Genomic DNA, 19,731 nt, shown 5'->3' with positions numbered 1-19,731 from the left:
GGATTCCTGAGTTCCATCTGCTGCGTTTTGCCAAGGGGGCAGTAAGCTAGGCACTGGGAAGATAGTCAGAAATACAATATTCCTGGACCCCTTTCTCTAGGGATGTAAGACTTGAGAGGGAGGAAAGAATAAAAAATAACTGAGAATTTCAGAGTTTAATATGAGAGGAAGATGATAGTAATCCCATGACAGAGCCCCAGGACTTCTGTGTGAAAAAGAAGAAGAAAGATGTAAAGAAATGTGGTAGATTAGGATTTACAGGAAGGTCAAATTTAGGCTGTAAGAAAAGAGACTGAGTTAAACCACTTCTAGAGAGGAATCAGATGCACTGTGGTAGGAAGACACAAAAGAGTAAGACTGTGAATTCTATATAGGAGGCTATTAAATAAAATTAGTCACATTATGAGGGCAACTCATTTAGAAACAGAAGAAATAAGAAGATACATATGAAAACTTATAAGGGGCTATAAAAGTGGTGCTTTCTGGAAACCAGTGCTATATGTAGTTTTATTTAGCAGAATGTCCTGGAAAATGCCCACAGGGAAATTTCCAAGGCTTCTGTGGGTATTGAGATATTCTTGGTACTGAAAAGCAGTTTCAATGGGGGAAAACATATAACAACATGATAGTGAACAGGAAAGCAGAGAAGCAAATTTCAATAAAGATAGCTGGAAAGCATTTAGGGAAAAATACATCAACAATTTGTATTAGATGTTGGACATTGGAGTATCAGATGCAATCCACGAACATACACTGGTAACGGTGAACTGGTCCAGGTTGACACTGGTTCAGTATACTGCTACAACCAGAATGGCTCAGGAAATGGCAGATTCAATCAAAAAGGAAAAAAAACAAAAACAAAAACAAAAACCGGAAATTGAACTTTAAAATAATACTATTGAGCTTTAGTTGCCTACTTCAAGAAGACATAAAAGCAAATTAAAGACTTCTTAAAATATAAAGAGCTATATAAAATTATTGAAAAGACCTTTTCTGTAGGCAAAAGGACAAGCTAAACTGGAATATGATAAATAACTATAAAACATTATCATAAATGGTAGAATTATGCTTAGTGACTTATTTATACAAATTTCAGAATTCAATACTTGTTTTACCAGCAAGGAATAAGCAAAATAAATTAATTATTAGTCCAAATGTACATAAAAATACATACTGAATTTTAAAATGTAATGCATGGGTTAGAGGGGAAAGACAGGAAACTAAAGGAAGATTAAAATGTTATATCCCGGCCAGGTGTGGTGGCTCATGCTTCTCATGCTTGTAATCCCAGCACTTTGGGAGGCGGAGGCGGGTGGATTACCTGAGGTCAGGAGTTCCAGACCATCCTGGCCAACATGGTGAAATCCTGTCTCCACTAAAAATACAAAAATTAGCTGGGTGTGGTGACAGGAGCCTGTAATACCAGCTACTCAGGAGGCTGAGGCAAAAGAATTGCTTGAACCCAGGAGGCGGAAGTTGCAGTGAGCCTAAATTGTGCCATTGCACTCTAGCCTGGATGACAAAAGCAAGACTCAGTCTTAAAAAAAAAAAAAAAAGTTATATCCCATACCTTTAATCTTCAATGCTGTGTCAGAAATAGAACTCTAAGGTCAAAAGACCAGTATTGGGAAAAGCCACAGGTAGAATAACCCCAATGTAGTACAAGTTTCAATTAACTTTAAAAATTACCATTAAATGCATTTAAAATGGGGATTCGGCAAATATAAAAATTAAGACTTTATATCTAACAATTTTTTTTCAGAAAGAAAGTCATAAGGTAGTTTATGCATTTCTGCTGTCCATACCTGTGTCTTTGTGGGGCCTATATCCAGGCCTTGTACAAATTTTTCCAAAAAATTCTTCACTGCATCCCAAGGATAAATACTATTTGATTCATCACACACAACCACAACATCTATGAGGGAAGGGCACGCTACACAGGAAAAGAGAAAGAAGCAGATTTCCAAAGGTAAGTCACATTTCACAGCCATATAAAAATGAGACTTAAGGAGGGTTTGGGTGCCACTAGTTGATAACCTTTTTCCCCTCTTTTAACTGTAAGGCATTGCTCAGACCATCTGCACATTAATAACTTACGCTGAGCTGCAGGTGAGAAGCTGGCTGAGAGCTGAAAATCAGGACTGATGTCAGAACACACACCCGTTGTGTAATACTGATTCCCACACTGCTGTGCCCACAGAGGACCACATGTCTTCAAAGAAATGAGAAAACAATCAATGGAAACATATGAATAATGCCAACTTCTACCTCTCCATTATGGAGCTCAGAAATCATCTCTACTCTTTTCCAAGATACTAATAATTGTCAACTCAAAATCAAATGAGTCAGTAATGCATTTGGGGCAAGCAGAAGTGATGGAGAAGGCGGCAGATGCTCTGTGCCCAGTGGCAAGCCTTGTGGGAGGAGGAGTGCTGGGACTGTTGGGAGCAGGTGCCAGAGAAGGGAGGAGTCTATGAGGTCTCCCAACAAGCTAGATAAAACAGGTGCTTTCCTTCCAGAGGACACCAAGGAGGAGAATGCATGCAAGTTCACTTTTTGTCTCTCAGTTACCTGGGCCTCAGGTGCTTCATCTGTAAAGTGAGGAAAACCACACATTCTATCTTTTAATATTGTTGTAAAGATTAAATGGGTCTATAGACATAAAACACTTAGAACAATGCCAGGTAAATAGCAAATGCCATATAATATTGTTAGCTAGCATCATTATCATTGTTCTTGTTGAACATTAGTTTTCTTCAGTTCCTTCCATTCATAGTGCTCAGCAGAAACCATAAACCTAATGGCAATAACTCTTGAAAGAGGGCTTGGGGTCAGGTATAGACATCATGGTGAATGAAGAACTCATGCCTATGTACAGACCACTGTGTTTTCTGCCTGCCCACTGGTGTGAAATAGGCTGTGTTGCCAGATTCCCTAATTTATAAAGGAGCGTTGAGAGGGCAAATTTTGTGTGAAAATTCAGTTCGAAATTACTCCATATGCTAAGCAAACACAAATGAGGTTCACTGACTACCAGTTTCTAACCTTGCCCACTTCCTAATTAACTGCAGTCACTAATTCTGAATGGTACTTGTCTTCTTGCTCACATTATACCTGCTCCAATCCTTAATATCTCCATTAATGCAATCCCAATTCTCTCCTTTTCAGGAGTCCTTGAATGCCAAGAACTCCTGATTAAATCATGATTAAATAACACAGGAAACATTAGATTAAATAACTTTAAAATTGAGAGATGAAAAAGGAGACAAGTACAAAAGAGAATCTAATTAAGTTCCTAAAAAATGCCTACAGAATGTAGCATTATGTAAAGTTGTGAATCAATTATTAAAACTGAACAGAAGAATATGGGCTTGCGTGAAGTAATTGGAAAAATAAAAGGAAACTTATTTGACCCAGTTTAACTGTCAAAGGGGAAGCAGCTTTGGCCATATTTCATGTGCAATGAACAAGGCATAGTTTTCTCCCTATAAAACTGATTTATTTTGCCAATTAATTAGAAGAAAGTCATTATTAATGTCTTTGGTTTGTTTACCAAATAACAGATACCAATCATTGGTTTCTATATCCCCATTCCTAAGTTTTTTTAAATCACTTTGAAAAAGAACTCATGAAGTATTCAAAAAAATTTTTTTTGTTTTAAAAGCAATGGAAAACAGCATTAAGAAGTTGAAATTAAAATATGCCAATTGTAAGTGCCAGAACTACATTCCTACTGTAAGCCCAGAACTTAAGAAGTTTCAAAAAAATGTGATGATTGTCAGTCTTTTCCACATAATTCTTAAGAGTATCTTATGATTTTGACCTTTTAAGTATGTAAAGGAAACTTTGGGTTTTTTCTTTTTTTCTTTCTCCCCCTCTCTCTCTTTCTGCCTCTCTGTTTGCTACCTGTAATGTTAATTAATCTCTCAAATTCTCTGGCTTTTTAACTTTTAGTTTTTACTTTATCTGGAGTTATAGATTAAAAATTTTGAGGCACATTCTGTAATCTCCAAGTATTACTATATTCTTTCTTTACATTTTTGCAACCTTAAAATCAAACAAACAAAAAATTAAAGAAACCTTATTGTAAAGACTTTGGAATATCATAAACCATAAAGATCCCTTGCAATATTCATTTATGCACTGGTCTTAACACATATCACAAGCAATACCTAATTCACATACTGGCAGCACAGTCATCAGAATAGTAATATCCATTAGTAAAAATAGAATGACATTGTTCAAAATTGATTACATTTTTAGAATAATACAGTTATAAAACATAGGATTTTTAAGGAAGCATGCCAATGGTTTAGATAAAACTGATATAAAGTTGAATTACGCTCTCTAAGACATTTTTTTTTCTTTTTCTTTTTTTTGAGTGGCATGATCTTGGCTCACTGCAACCTTTGCCTCCTGGGTTCCAGTGATTCTCCTGCCTCAGCCTCCCGAGTAGCTGGGATTACAGGTGTGTGCCACCATTCCTGGCTGACTTTTGCATTTTTAGGAGAGACGGGGTTTCATCATGTTGGCCAGGCTGGTCTTGAAATCCTGACCACAGGTAATCCACTTGCCTCAGCCTCCCACATTGCTGGGATTACAGCCATGAGCTACCGTACCCGACCTCTTTAAGACAATTTTAACAGGGTTATACATACATACGCATACCTATGTGAGTCAATGGAAATTTCAAATAAGATTGTGGTTTTATTTGTTTTTAAGCTTCTTTTTTTGGTGTGTGATGTTTTACCCTTTTTTTATATAGTCAAATCCTTTCAACAATTTGCTATATTTTTTTATTAGCTTTAAACTCAGAAATTTTTCCATCCTTCAGAAAATTTCCATTTTTCTCTATTTTTTTATATTAACTTTCAATTCACTTGACAGTGTATTTGGATATGTAAATATTAATCAATTAATTGTTCCAAAAGCACTTGTTAAATAAGGCATTCTATTTCACTGATTAGTGATGTCTTTTTACTCTTTTCATAACTAAATGAACGTGAACACTGATATGATATGAGAGACTGTTCCGTGCCTCAAATAACACCAGATTACTCAACAATTACAGGAAATGTTTAAAAACCAAAAATACTTTTTAGCTTTGAAACCTACTTTTTAAATTAGCAGTACCTATCTTGACTGATCCTACAGGAAGTAGAAATCAGATTTGGGATTCTGCTGTTATCAACAAATACTCAACACACTTTTCAAGGGCAAAGAATCAGGATTCTTTTTGTTCCCTTTTCTTCAAGACATACAGTAGCAGTGGTTTTGCTGAATATCCTAAAAAGTCTACACATCAACATTATTTTGAATATTCAACATTGGATAGCCAAATAAATAGCATAATTTATCAACAAGCAAGTTCTGAGCATCTAAACCTCCAGATTGGGAGGGATTGTGAGGGAGATCTACATACTTTCTTGAGAGGAATAGTGATTTGTAAAGTAAACACTCACGAGAAACCCTCCAGTTCCCATGTTCCTTGTGAGGGTCAAGCCGAGGCTCATGTTGGTTTTCATCTCAGTAACATTTGGAATGCTTGTTGAAGCTTTCAAAGGGAAAACAATTCTTTTAAGTGATTAAATATTCCTCATTTACTTAAAGATATTTAAAAAAAACCAGACACACCCATGTTTTCATGTAGCATTGAATTTAGTGTCATCAATATAGGTACCTGAGTTATATAACGAAGTGTGGGGAAATGCAATGCCTTCAGTGATCTGGTAACTCACATTAATGTGTGAGGCTGCAGAGCATAAGGCAGTAAGGAGTGGGCTCTAAAGAGGATATGACTTATAGATGTTTAATTATTATTATTTTTTACAATATTCTGGCCAAACAAAATACATTTGTGGACACCATTTTTTCCTCTCTTTTGAAAGTCATAGTAGCTCTATCTAATGCCTTTTTTTTTCTGGGTCAGTAAAAATATCCTTGAAGTGTTATCAAAGAATGCCCTATGATAGAATCTGGCTCAAAGCAACAGTGGGTGAATGTTGAAAGGAAATTAGACTAGCCATATAATATACTAAATAAATCTCTCCACCTCCTGTCTTCCACTGACCTAGGGCATCAACCACTGTATCCATTCTTGAGTTATGTTTCCAAGCTTAATGGTTTATTTTGCAAAGAGGAGAGAAAGAAATATGGATGGTTTCGGACTTCTGCAAGTAATCATCAAAATTATTGTAAATGTTGATGGAAATCAGTCCATGGTCTGGAGGTAAATGGTCCAGGAGACAGCACATTTTCCACACATCTCGTTAAGTCAAGTTTCCAAACTGTTTTGGAAATTTGGATACAATTGTGCCCCATATTTCTAAAGACATAAGGGCAAAAAAAAGCTGCCCATATTTCTTTAAGACAGAACAATGATTGTTTTGATGTTATTTTTCAGTTGAGTCTAAGACTAATCACTTGTTTCGCAAGTAAATTTAAACTTACTTTGCAAATTTAGTTTTTCACATGTGGCAGTGGATAGGTCAACAGGACACTTATACACATCTCCCATTCGGTTATCAGGAAAGCCACTCCAGGGTGAACCAACAAGTAACCTAGAAACAGACTTTTTTTATTAGACACAAAGTGTTAAGTGTAGTTTCTTAAAAATAAACCTGATCACAAACAGTGAAAAACACATTTAAATTTTAATGTGAATAGTTTATATTTGTTCAGCTACGATTTGACCCGCTTCCTTTCTGCTTAGCTGATCAAGAGCTTTGATCAATGTCTGTAATACTGCTGCTTTGCCACACACCCTAGAAGGTCTCTTTAAAGCAATGCCGTCCAATAGAAATATAATGCAAGCCAAGAATATGAGCCACGCATATAATTTCAAATTTTCTAGTAGCCAGCCACATTAAGAACATAAAAAGCCACAGGTGAAATTAATTTTAAAAATATATTTTATTTAACTCAATATATCCAAACTAGCGTGCAATCAAAACTAGCATGCAATATCAAAATTAGTAATGAGATATTTGACATTCCTTTTTCCTAAGTCTTTGAACTTCAGTGTAGACTTTATACTTAGAGCACATCTCAATATGGAAAAGTAACATCTCAAGTGCTCAGTAGTCACATGTGACTCATGGCTACATATTGTTCAGCACAGCTCTAAAGAATGAAACAAAATTAAAATCAAGAACAACAACTAGCCTTTGCTCAGTGCTTTCTATGCCCTGAGCATTTTCATATGTTGACTCATTTAGAGAGCAGATACCTTATCTAAGTGGCTTTATGCTAACTGTCTTTATAAGGGGATACTTAGCAAAAATATAGAACAAATATGTTACGAGCTATCTTTATGTGTAACAACCTGCATATGTCTAGAATACAGGATGAGATTGGTATTTACATCCTTCCTTTGGTTAGTTTCACTTCCTTCAGAACTTTACCTAGAGACTATGGGTTTTCCTGAAGAAGAACTAACCTGACACTTGGAACCACAGAATATTGCACAGAAAGAACCCAGGTATCAGTTTGATCTTTAGAAACTGCAGCAGGTTACTCAGCAGCATTCAATTAACATGGAAGCATATTTGCTTCCATTTTTTTTTTCATGTCAATATTGGGAAGGATTAAAATATCAAAGAAACTAAAACTCTTGAGCCTTCTGTATATATATTTTATAATTATCATTAAACAACATATGCCCCATGTTGAGGTACAGTAGATACAAAAGGATTAAAGCAGACTGCTGTCTTCTAAATCTAGTAAAACTAGATATATGTGACAAGTAAAATAAAAATTCAAATGACCTGGAATATATGATCTAGTTTACCAGTAGAAGAAACATTAAAATGGTCCAAGGCTACAAAAATGGACACCAAAGGATGAAGGTTTTAACCTGAAGTGTTAGCAGACAGAATAGCATGAACAATCAGGGAAAAAGGAAAATACAGATTATTTTGAAAGTTAATAGTTCAGTAATAAGTTCTCTCCTCGTACATCTTATAAAATTATTCTCAAACTAATATAGAGCATTCTAAGATACTTTAATTCAGTTAGCCTTAATGTTAGAGTTGAAAGATTTTTTCTTCTTATGAGCTAATAATTTAGCATAATTTACCTTTTAAAATATTACCATAGTTAGGTTTACAATAATACCAGGCAGATGGGTTAAGGCTTTTGAAAAAGATAGAAATTTGAATGTTGGATATTATTAAGTCCCAATAGTCACTTTAATGAAGGGAGGGAACCAGTGCAGAATTGGAACACGTGTTTGAGCATATCTGATGTCTTTCAAATTCATGATAGTGCAGAAGAAATTAGGAATCTTATAGAGCCTGTACTGAGAAAACTGTCTTCCAGAGCCTTGATTTTCTCCATCTGCACAGGTCTTCATTTCGTAGTAGTACCGCACAGCATTAACTCTGATTTTGCATGCTGGACATAAAGTGTAAAAAGGAAAGAATCTGACTCTAACTTTCTTCTCTAACCCTGTCTTTTTCTATGTGTCTTCCTAAAACCACATTTCAGTCATATCGAATTTAGCTCCTCCTTCAAATCAGAGTCTCTGTTGCTCCTAAGTCTTCATATGTGCTGTTTTCTGCCTGGCAATGTTTACTCATTAGTTAGATCTCCTGTCTGACACCATTTCTTCTGGGAAGTCCCTTGGCTCTTTTAACTCTGGGTAACCCTAAGTACCTTCATAGCCTCTGACCTTTCCGCATCCAATTAAAAAAACAAAAAGTCATATTGCCCCCTAGCTGCCTTCCCACTGACTAAATCCCCTACTAGAGAGGAAAGGTACATAAGGGCTACGAAATCTGTGCCTGTAGCAATGAATAACCACTCATTGAACAAATGAGTTAAACAAAAACAAAAACAAAAACAAATGAACAAGCAAATGAATGGATGATTCTATGCCATTATTTTAAAAAGAGTTTCCTGGTTAAGGAAAAGTTAAGAAGTTAAGCAGAAAATCTTTCCTTTTTTTTTTTTTTTTTTTTGAGATAGAGTCTCGCTCTGTTGCCTAGGCTGGAGTGCAGTGGCAGCATCTCGGTTCACTGCAAGCTCCGACTCTCAGGTTCAAGCGATTCTCCTGCCTCGGCCTCCCAAGTAGCTAAGACTACAGGCCCACATCACCAAACCTGGCTAATTTTTGTATTTTTAGTAGGGGGTTTTGCCATGTTTGCCAGGCTGGTCTTGAACTCCTAACCTCAGGTGATCCTCCCACCTCAGCCTCTCAAAGAAAATCCATACTTCTGTTCTTCTGGGGAGCATGTATTTTTGCTTGTTTGGTTCAAGTAAAAGTTAAAAAAAAAAAAAAAAAACAATCAACCAAGTTGAGAGAAAAGCATCATACATTCTGTTACTATTGTGTTATTGCATCATCCGTTCCTGACTCAGCCTCTGCATATCTTCTATGCATCAAACTGGCATTTTTTTCTCTCAAACAAAAGCTTACTCTAGAGTAAATGTAGAGAGCAAAACAGCACCTTATAGCAAGAAACTATCATAAGAAGTGTGGCTCTGCCCCTTGGCATTCATTAATTAATTCCTATTAATTATAGTAAAGTTTTCAACATCTGGTACTATGTGATTATCTAATTTCATCTGCAGAAGAAGCCTGAGATTATCTTTTTCTTTTTTGAGATGGTGTCTTCCTGTGTCACTCAGGCTGGAGTGCAGTGGCGCGATCTTGGCCCACTGCAACCTCCACTTCCTGGGTTCAAGCGATTCTCCTGCCTCAACCTCCATAGCTGGTATTACAGACATGTACCACTACGCCCAGCTATCTTTTGCACTTTTTAAATAGAGATCGCATTTCATCATGTTGGCCAGGCTAATCTGGAACTCCTGACTTCAAGTGATCCACCCTCCTCAGCCTCCCAAAGCACTGGGATTACAGGTGTGAGCCACTGCGCCCAGTCACTGGGGATGATCTCATCTCCATTTTACTCTATTTCCATTTTACAGATGGAATCACTGAGACACTGAGACACAGATGGATGAGTGACTTACTCACGTTCCCATGGCTAGTGAAAACCAAGTGCGGAAGTCCAGGTTCTTAACCTTTAGGCTAGTGTCCTTCCTCTTAGCTGCAGGAAGGCCTGGCAGAGGGCCCAGATTGGGAAAATGATCTTAGCAGATGAGGTGGGTTCTAGAACTAGCATGGATTAGAAACCAGACATAGGGAGTCAGGCCACACTTATGTGAAGGGGTGTGTGGCTGTGTGATATATGAAGGGGCTGTAGACTGGACACCAAGCACAGCTGTCCTGTGAGGGCACATCCATTCTGTGGGGCCTAGGCTACACTGTTCTCAATGGCAGGTTGGAACAAGGTATGTTCAGACAACACCAACTGCAAACTCAATGGCAGGTAGGAACAGGGTATGTTCAGACAATACCAAATGCAAATGCCAAATTCAGGTGATTCTACTATGCACATTTCCAATCATCCTCACCACAGTCCAAGAGAGACTTGCTGAGAAACAAAAGAGGAGTGTGTCTGATCTAAAATTTAACTGTTTCGTTCATCAGAGCCTCCGGTCGCAAGGCTGCAACTACTCGCTGTTTTCTCCCTGAGCAGACTATTTGTTTTTTTTCTATCAACTAAGCACTCCCTGGACACTCTCCCTGTCACCTCCTACTACCTTATCTAAGAATTCAGGATTTGATAACCTTGCAGCTCAGGGGGGGTTATAACATCACGACCACCTCTGTGAAAACTGCAGCTCTTCTAAGTTAATCAGAAAGAAGAGAAAAGTAAGCATCTGTGCAGTTGCGTGCCACTTAACAAGAAAGATGTGAAAGCACTTGAAATTCCCCGAAAGATACATGCAAATACATCTCTGACAGTATTATGCTATCTTAAACTCTTAACACAAGGCAATAGAAAATAGTGGAAAAACAGGCCATTTTGGTAACTCTTGAAGAACAAGGGTTTCTTCATCATATATGACTCATTTCTTAAATATTGTGAACCACATTAGTAAGTAGGCTACAGGTCATGTTGGTGACTACAGAGAAGTCACTAACCTTTGCTTACCTTCTTTACTAGGAACATTTCCAGCAGACTCTCCTCCTCATTCATACCCTAAGGCCTCAGTGAAATCCTAGTTCCTGACAACTCACCCTCATAAGAAGAGGCAATGACATCACCAATGGCTATTCCAAGAAAATTGTGACATTCTTAACTTAATCAGACAGGAAGATGAGGGAGGCTGTTATATTTCTCTACAAAATCTTACATGCAGGAAGAGACACACCACGAGAGACTGTTACCAAGGTGGGAAATAGGATATGTTGGTAAGTATACCTGCTGAAGTATGGCAAAACCTCTTTGAAGTAATGGATTTAATTTAATCCCAACCAGACAAAAGAGTTGCATGAACAGGCGTGTGTGCTGATTCTCAAAACAAAACAAAATCCCAAGATATAAACTTTTCTTTTCCTTCAGTGAAACTGGGAATTATTCCAAGACTACTTTAAATAACACTTACTGTTCAATTATCTTGTGGGAAAGTAGTGATTATGTAGACTTTCAAAACACAGCCAATTTGCCTACCTCCAGTGGAATTCAAAATACTTTGTTTAGTTAGCAAGCAGTATTTATGGTGGTGTAGGTAGGACAGTTTTAAACCCACAATCTAGGGGCTGTTATAAATATCTTCCTTTGGTCTGTGAGTCTGTAAATTCTCCAAGTGTTTTCTTCAATACTCGAGATTTTTGCCAGAGATTACTGACAGAGGTGTACTTAAGATAGTAGGGCAAAACACTTTGTTTTATTCAATTTTATAACAAACGTTTATTGCGCTCTTAGGGACTGAAATGATACACAACTCCAGTGGGCACCATTCCTCATATGGTGTGTCCAGGCCTTGTGCAGTATACAATCTGTGAGTCTATACATGGTGGCCAGGCCTACTATGTACCAGACCTCATTCTAGGTACTGAGGATATACTAGTGAATAAATTAGTAAAACAGTTTCTAGCCTGAGGAGCTTACGTTCTACTGGGAGAAAATAGACAATAAATGTAGTAAGTAAGTAAAACATATAGTGGTAGTGATCATTGCTTTGGGAGTAAAATAAGCAAGCTGGAGTTAGGAATGTGGGGTGGAGAGCAGTATAATCTTTATTGGAATGGTCAGGGACGGCCTCACTCAGAAGGTAATTTTAAGTAAAAACTTCAAGGAGGTTAAAGAGCAAACTTTAAGACTATAGTGGCAGAATAGTCCAGGCTGCAGGAACAGCAAATGCAAAACCCCTGTGGCTGGAAAAGAATGAGTGAGGGGGTAGCGGAAGGAGGTGGTAGTCCTACTGGTAATGATAAATCATGTAGTGACTTGTATGTAATGATTAATAGAAGGCCTCAGCTTTCCAACTGAGGGAAATGAGAATGCCATTGGAGGGTTTTGAGTACAGCATGATGTGATCTGACATATTTTAGAGAATTTCGAAGGCCACACTGTTGGGAATGATAGTATTGAAGCACAGCTGAGTCAGGTAAAGTACTTAGAAGGCAACTGCAATCATTCAGGCAACAGATGATGGAGTGCTCATACAGGGCTGGCAGAAGGGAAAGTGGTAAGAGGTGGTCTTGTTTTAGATACAGTATGATGGTAGGGGCCGCAGGACTTCTTGAGGAGTTGGTCTTTCAATGAATGAATGAATGAATAACAGTCAAAGACAGCCTAAAGATGTTTGGCTGAGAAACTGAAAAAAACTTGTCACTACCATCAGATTAAAGGGGATGCTGTCAGTAGAGCAAGATTTTGCGATAGGGGGAGCTCAAGAGTTCACTGTGAGATATTTTAAGTTTGAGAGGTCTGTAAGTCATCCAAGGAGATATTTTACTTTGGATTAGAAACTTATTGTAGCTACATGATATCTACATGGACGTAAAAATTTTCAAAGTCTATAGTATATAAATGTTGTTTCTTATATTGTTTAGTTCCAGGCCATGGACAACACAAGGTGCTTGGTGAGCTCTAAATGATACCTGCTTTCTGCTGGTAAACGCAAAATGAGTTTGTGATGGAAAGAATTCACCCATGAAGGCTGCCCGTCTCTGGGAAGAAGGAAGACAGGTAAAGACAGTCATTTCATTTTTCAGGTCTTATTTAGAAATACTGCTATTATAAATTTAATAGTTAAATTCTTTGGCATATATTGAAAGGCAATTTTAATATTTAGGCCTCATTATTTTGCCTCAGACTTCTAGGCTCCCGCATTGTTTCCTCAATTAGCGGGATGGCTAGACCTTCAACGTCTTTCAGTTTCATGATAAAGAGTCCACCAACTTCACTATTGCTAAAACATTTTAAGCTAACTGTTCTGTCTCATAAAAACTCCAGAAATTAGCTTTGGCACTAGAAGAAATACAATCAATAAAAACTGATTATGTTACTTCTTGTCATCCAACAAGTAGTTTTCTAGAAGTTAAAATCAAAAGCTAAAATATTAACCGTAAAGCCCTGTGGCTATTGGCTATTGGAGGGAAAGAGGGGGATAATTTTAAGACTACCACATTTTGCAAATCAAAGCCCATGGGCAACTAGGTGCTTTGGCAGATGGTTGTTTCATCGATGACAAAAACTAGAATAGCAACATTTGTAAACTGCTTTATAGCTCATAAAGCATTTTTTATGTGCATTATCTCCTTTGATCCTTATAAACACTCTGTGAGTCAAGTGTATAACTATTTATGTTTTCATTTAAAGAAATAGACTTTAAGGGTCTAAGCAAAAGCAATGCCTATATATCTGTACTCCTGCCCTTTTGTTCAAAATCGCTGGTTCTTTTTACCATATTAAGTTCCCTTAGAACTCTCCTAGAGAAGCACTGTTTGCTTTCCCATCATATGGAGCATAGCAAGTTAATAAATAGTTTCCACTTATGCCACTTAGCATTCCCCAGATCCTTCTTTAGATGGAGATAGATGGATGTAAATGTCTTTGACAACCAGATACTAGGAAGGTGTGTGTGTAAGTTCTAATCACCTTTGTAAATGAACTTTATTCCGGAAACAGATATTCACACATTATCACAAAGGAAAGCTTAAAACTATAAGACTTGTTGGTGAGGCATGGAGGATTTTTACCGATCATTAAAGCACCCCAGACATTCTGGAGCAACATATCTGTCCCACGTGAGAGTCACAAACAATAGGTATGTATGTATTCATGTGTTTGTAGGTGCACACACAAACTTGTATCCAGAGTGAAGGAATGAAGAAGTAAATCAAGGGATATTTAAAGTGTCCTTCCTACCATAATTTTGTTTGTTTGTTTGTTTGTTTTTGAGATGGAGTCTCACTCTGTCACCCCGGCTGGAGTGCAGTGACATGACCTCGGCTCACTGCAACCTCTGCCTCTCGGTGGGGGGTTGTCATTGTTGATATGAGACATGCCACTTTGGATACCTGTATTAATAGTGCTGAGGATGGCTTAATTGTACAGCAATAGCATAATAACTATTTATAAAAATTTTAACAATAAGTATTTCAAGTTAAAATAGAAGTGTAAGAATATATTACAGTTGGATTTCTAATGTCTTTACAGAATCAAACACTGGATTAAGTTATGAGTAAAAAATAAAATTGAATGGAAGAAGAAAAGGAATGTATATGTTATAAATTTAAAATAAAAGTAGAGCCAGGCTCAGTGGCTCATGCCTGTAATCCCAGCACTTTGGGAGGCTGAGATGGGATCACTTGAGGCCAGGAGTTTGAGACCAGCCTGGCCAACACAATGAAACGCCATGTCTACTAAAATCACAAAAAATTAGCCAGGCATGGTGGCGGGCACCTGTAGTCCCTGCAGTCTCAGGAGGCTGAGGGAGGAGAATGGCATGAACCCAGGAGGAGGAGCTTGCAGTGAGCCGAGATCGCCCTACTGCATTCCAGCCTGGGTGACAGTGTGAGACTCCATCTCAAAAAAAAAAAAAAAAAAAAAAATTAGCCGAGTATGGTGGCCTGTGATTCCAGTTATTCAGGAGGCCAAGACATGAGAATCACTTGAACCTGGGAGGCAGAGGTTGCAGTGAGCCAAAATTGAGCCACTGCATTCCAGCCTGGGTGACAGACTGAGACTCTGTCTCAAATAAATAAATAAACAAATTTAATTAAATCAACTAAGATAAAAGCAAACTCTGTGAATAAATGAAGCTGGCATGTTAAATGGCACTGCCAGGACAACCTAAGGCAAGAGACTTTTATCTTTGAAACAGATATAAAGGATGATAATTGGCTAATATTTAAAAGGCTATATCATAAAAGACAAAGACATGATTGTTTTGGAAAGAGGATTGCAATAGCATTCTTGGCCAAGAAGAAGAAGAAATGGACAGAAGCTAATCAATATGCATGGAAGCTAATCCATGCCAGATGATAATTGGTTGAAGGGATAGGAAGAGGTAGGGAGGACTCAGTTTTGTTTTTGAGACGGAGTCTCCCTCTGTCGCCCAGGCTAGACTGCAGTGATGTGATCTCAGCTCGGCCTCCCGGGTTCAAGTGATTCTCTTGCCTCAGCCTCCCAAGGAGCTGGGATTGCAGGTGCCTGCCACCATGCTAAGCTAATTTTTTATAGTTTTGGTAGAGACAGGGTTTCACCATGTTGGCCAGGCTGATCTCAAACTCCTGACCTAAAGTGATCCACCCGCCTTGGCCTCCCAAAGTGTTGGGATTACAGACATGAGCCACCAAGCCGGGCCCTGAAGTGCTTTACTTTTATTCTCACACAAGGTGCTCATAACATTCCAGTTTGATAGGGAGGGCATACTTTCTGCTCCAGAGAAGTTGTATGACTTTCCCAAAGTCACCCATGGGGTGGTGGGGAAGCTGAGGGAAAACCTTTGTGCTCCGGCTCCTGAGTATATTTATATAAGAAATTCCTGTCTATGAGAGGATGAAAAGATGGATGGTAACTATCATCTTTGCCCAGGAAACACTTGATGGCAAAGCCAATGATGCTATAAATTATGTAACAGAATTTTCCATTCAATATTCTGAAAGTTTCTCTTACTTCATAAAGTTTATGTTAAAATAAAATTTAAATATTATTTATAAATGCCAGTTACATCTTGTCACTCTCCTTCTTGGATACTTACAAAAATATGTACATTTGGAACGTTTTATCTCATTTTGCATTAGCTTCCCCTATCGTTATTAATCATCAGCTCTGTAATCTTAGGTTAATTACTTAACCTTTCTGAGTCACACTCCTCTCATTTGTAAAGGGGGTAATAATTTTGCAAAGCTCCTAGAGTAATTATGGGTATTACATGTTTGGCAAGGAAAGAGTACTCAATAAATACCAGGTGTTGTTATTACCGAAGTATCAAGTGACATAATCTTTGATGTCTGTTATAGAATTAAACATTTTTTCTTTATTTTTTTAATTTAAAGTTCTCTTATAGGCACATCTATGGATGACAATGTTATATTTATAACACACATAGAGCTTTATTAAAATTTTTCTCAATTAAAAAGTTAAAACTATAAGCTCATATATAGGTGGATTTTTTTTTCTTTCTTTTTTTTTGCTGTGACACATGTTCTATTTCTCCTCTCTCTTTAAGAAAAAAGAATACACTAGTCCTTGCTAGAATGAGACATTTCTACAACTGGAAATACCCTAATTCCCAGTCAGTCCTCTTCACACAAGTGATTGCAGTTCTCTCTGGTTTTTGAGTCACATAATGAGCTCAGATTGTTCTTGCAACAGGCCTTCAGATTAGACAAACGAAAAGAGTGCATATCACCACAAACTCCAGGAAATGATTTTAAATATATCTCAATCCTTTGTAGATTGTTTGTGATAAGAATTGCATCATCCACATTGGAACATCCTGTGTGTGAAGTAAGGGCTCTGAAGCGGGATGGCCCTCCGCCTACACTGAAAAGAGAACAGACCACAGCCTTACTTACAGCCAGAGGGCTGGCCAGGTACTCTGCTTGGGAGGTGGCTTGCTTTCAAATTATCCCGCTCACTTGAGACTGTTAAAAAGGCTCCAGAATTATCAAAGCCATGTCACCACTGTTTCTAGAGTTGAAGTTCATAGTGCAATGAAAGTCTCATTGCACTATGCAATGAAACTAGCAAAAGAGTTAAGATTATTTTGTTAAAATCTGGTAGATCCTGATGTAAATATGCTGATAAATTCTTAGAAACATGGCACACATGAAAGAGCTAAAACTATACTTTAAAAATAACAGAGTATGATTTAAGAATACTCAGACTAGAGGCTTCGGTGAGTTGTTTGAGGGAAAGGCGTGAAGTCAGGACTTAGATAGACAGATTATAAAGGAAGTCAAAGTAAGCAGAGGAAAAGGGTACCAAAATGACAGCTTCAGAATAAGAAGTAAGGGAATAAAGAAAACAAAGTTGTGTGTGTGTGTGTGTGTGTGTGTGTACACGCATGCATGCACATGTGCATGTATTATATGATAAATCCATGGAAAAAGGACTCACAATTTGCAAAGGAATAATTCATGGTCATACCACTTTCTGTGTCCAAAGCTAACTTGATTAGTATCAGAAGGAAAGTCAATGTTTAAACAATCCTTCCCACATCTGCTACTTCCATAATGCCTATGCAACTGTCATAAATTAAGAGTAGAGAAGGGCACAGGGCCCATTGTCAAAACAAACAGGCAATTCTGGGTTCCAAGTTTCATATGATTTTCCTTGAGCCTAGAGTCGTGAAGATTCCTTGTCCTAACGTGGCCCACTCTAGCACTGTAATGGGATAACCCACTCACCTGGATCCTGGCCGCAGCCCTGCCCTCTGTGGCAAGGTACCTTGGCAGGGCCGGGTCATGAGAAAACCTTGTCTCTCTAATGATCCAGGCCTTGGGAAAAGAATATGAGCTCTTAATATTAAGTGATTATAGCTAGTGACACTAAAAGAAAACCAACACCATTAACTGCAAGGGGTTTACATTGAGTGATGTCTTCTGTATTATTCAAAGTTGTCTATTCTGCATAAAAATCTTCCTCACTGACTCTATTCCACACTCCTTAAGGCCAGCAACTATGTTTTGCACTTTCTGTACCTCATGTAGTTCAGAAAATCATGTCCATGGTTTTGCGTCTCTTATTTCTTTGCTTCATAAGACCAGACCAACAAAAGGACCCAGACAGACTTGCCTGGCCAACTTTTGTTGTCTGTCCTTCCTGCTTCTCAATTCCATATGGTTCAGCCCTTCAGGTCAGACAGGTGCTGTCTCTTCCTCTTGCATAGTGGGGTATGCTTGTATCATCTGGTGATTAGGCCTTGAGCCTAAACTCAGTGCTACACCTTGCCAGAAAGCTCTATACTGTTGTTCAAAGCACTGGCCCAGCCAATAATAGAGTGGTGCCTTGCTTCCCAGACCTATTGTCCTGTGTTTATTCATCATTCAGTGATGTCATGAGAAGGTCCAGGCAGGATTTAGAAATGTCCAGTGTCCCTGGTCTTACCAGCACTATAATCTCACTATAAACTGCAAATATACTTGTCTTTTAACAATGTCTTGGATACTTAGAGGTAATCTTAGATAGAGAAAGGAGATATGGCTGCCTCTCGTGTTCCCAGGACTCTGCCTGGTGGGATCCTCTCAACTTTGTGTCCCTTTTCGTCTTGTTCAACTTCCAACCTGCAGCATGGCCAGTGGTTAAGCCCCTTACAATCCTTGAAAGGCTTATCACCTTCAATAATGTCTATTACTGATGTTGGCTCTTTCTCTTAGATTTACTCTGCCCAGGAAAGCTGTTACTTAAAAGAATCACTTCAAATTCAGTGCCAGATGTCCTCAGCTAGGCCATGTCTATGGACTAGAACAGTGGAGTTCATCTGAAGCTCCCTTTTACTTCATACGTCCTAAGTCAGTCTACTATAGCTCACTTTGTATAGCACTTGGGATGAATCATTTAGAATTAGGAATTCCATTTAGTCATTTAACAAATAATTATTGATCCTTTACTCAGTGCCAGATATCAGTCTGGGTGCTGAGAATGCAGCAGTCAACAAAACAATGTCCCTGAACTCAGAGACAGTGGCAGGAGACAGATAATGAGCATATAAACAAGTATATATCATTTAAGATAGTACTAATTTTGAGGTACGTTCCATCAATACCGAATTTATTGAGCGTTTTTAGCATGAAGGGCTGTTGAATTTTGTCAAAAGCCTTTTCTGCATCTATTGAAATAATCATGTGGTTCTTGTCTTTGGTTCTGTTTATATGCTGGATTATGTTTATTGATTTGCGAATGTTGAACCAGCCTTGCATCCCAGGGATGAAGCCCACTTGATCATGGTGGATAAGCTTTTTGATGTGTTGCTGAATCCGGTTTGCCAGTATTTTATTGAGGATTTTTGCATCGATGTTCATCAGGGATATTGGTCTAAAATTCTCTTTTTTTGTTGTATCTCTGCCAGGCTTTGGTATCAGGATGATCTACTCATCTGACAAAGGGCTAATATCCAGAACCTACAAAGAACTCCAACAAATTTACAAGAAAAAAACAAACAACCCCATCAAAAAGTGGGCAAAGGATATGAATAGACATTTCTCAAAAGAAGACATTCATACAGCCAACAAACACATGAAAAAATGCTCATCATCACTGGCCATCAGAGAAATGCAAATCAAAACCACAATGAGATACCATCTCACACCAGTTAGAATGGCGATCATTCAAAAGTCAGGAAACAACAGGTGCTGGAGAGGATGTGGAGAAATAGGAACACTTTTACACTGTTGGTGGGATTGTAAACTAGTTCAACCAT

The 19,731-nt window shown here is 38.0% G+C and overlaps 1 protein-coding gene across 1 annotated transcript in view; it reads right to left on the bottom strand.

Moving 5' to 3' along the window:
- Positions 1-19,731, bottom strand: part of ITGA2 (integrin subunit alpha 2) — a 109,652-nt gene that overhangs the window by 47,707 nt on the left and 42,214 nt on the right. Inside the window, exons 2-6 of the mRNA XM_025389394.1 lie at positions 8,301-8,394; positions 6,451-6,560; positions 5,463-5,554; positions 2,098-2,212; positions 1,806-1,933 (exon numbers count right to left, since the gene is read on the bottom strand). Of these exons, the coding sequence (XP_025245179.1) occupies positions 1,806-1,933; positions 2,098-2,212; positions 5,463-5,554; positions 6,451-6,560; positions 8,301-8,394 (539 nt within the window). The remainder of the gene's footprint in view (positions 1-1,805; positions 1,934-2,097; positions 2,213-5,462; positions 5,555-6,450; positions 6,561-8,300; positions 8,395-19,731) is intronic.

This window comes from Theropithecus gelada, chromosome 6 (genome assembly GCF_003255815.1).
Source record: "Theropithecus gelada isolate Dixy chromosome 6, Tgel_1.0, whole genome shotgun sequence".
Lineage (NCBI taxonomy): Eukaryota > Metazoa > Chordata > Mammalia > Primates > Cercopithecidae > Theropithecus > Theropithecus gelada.
This window is presented reverse-complemented; position numbering and strand designations above follow the sequence as displayed.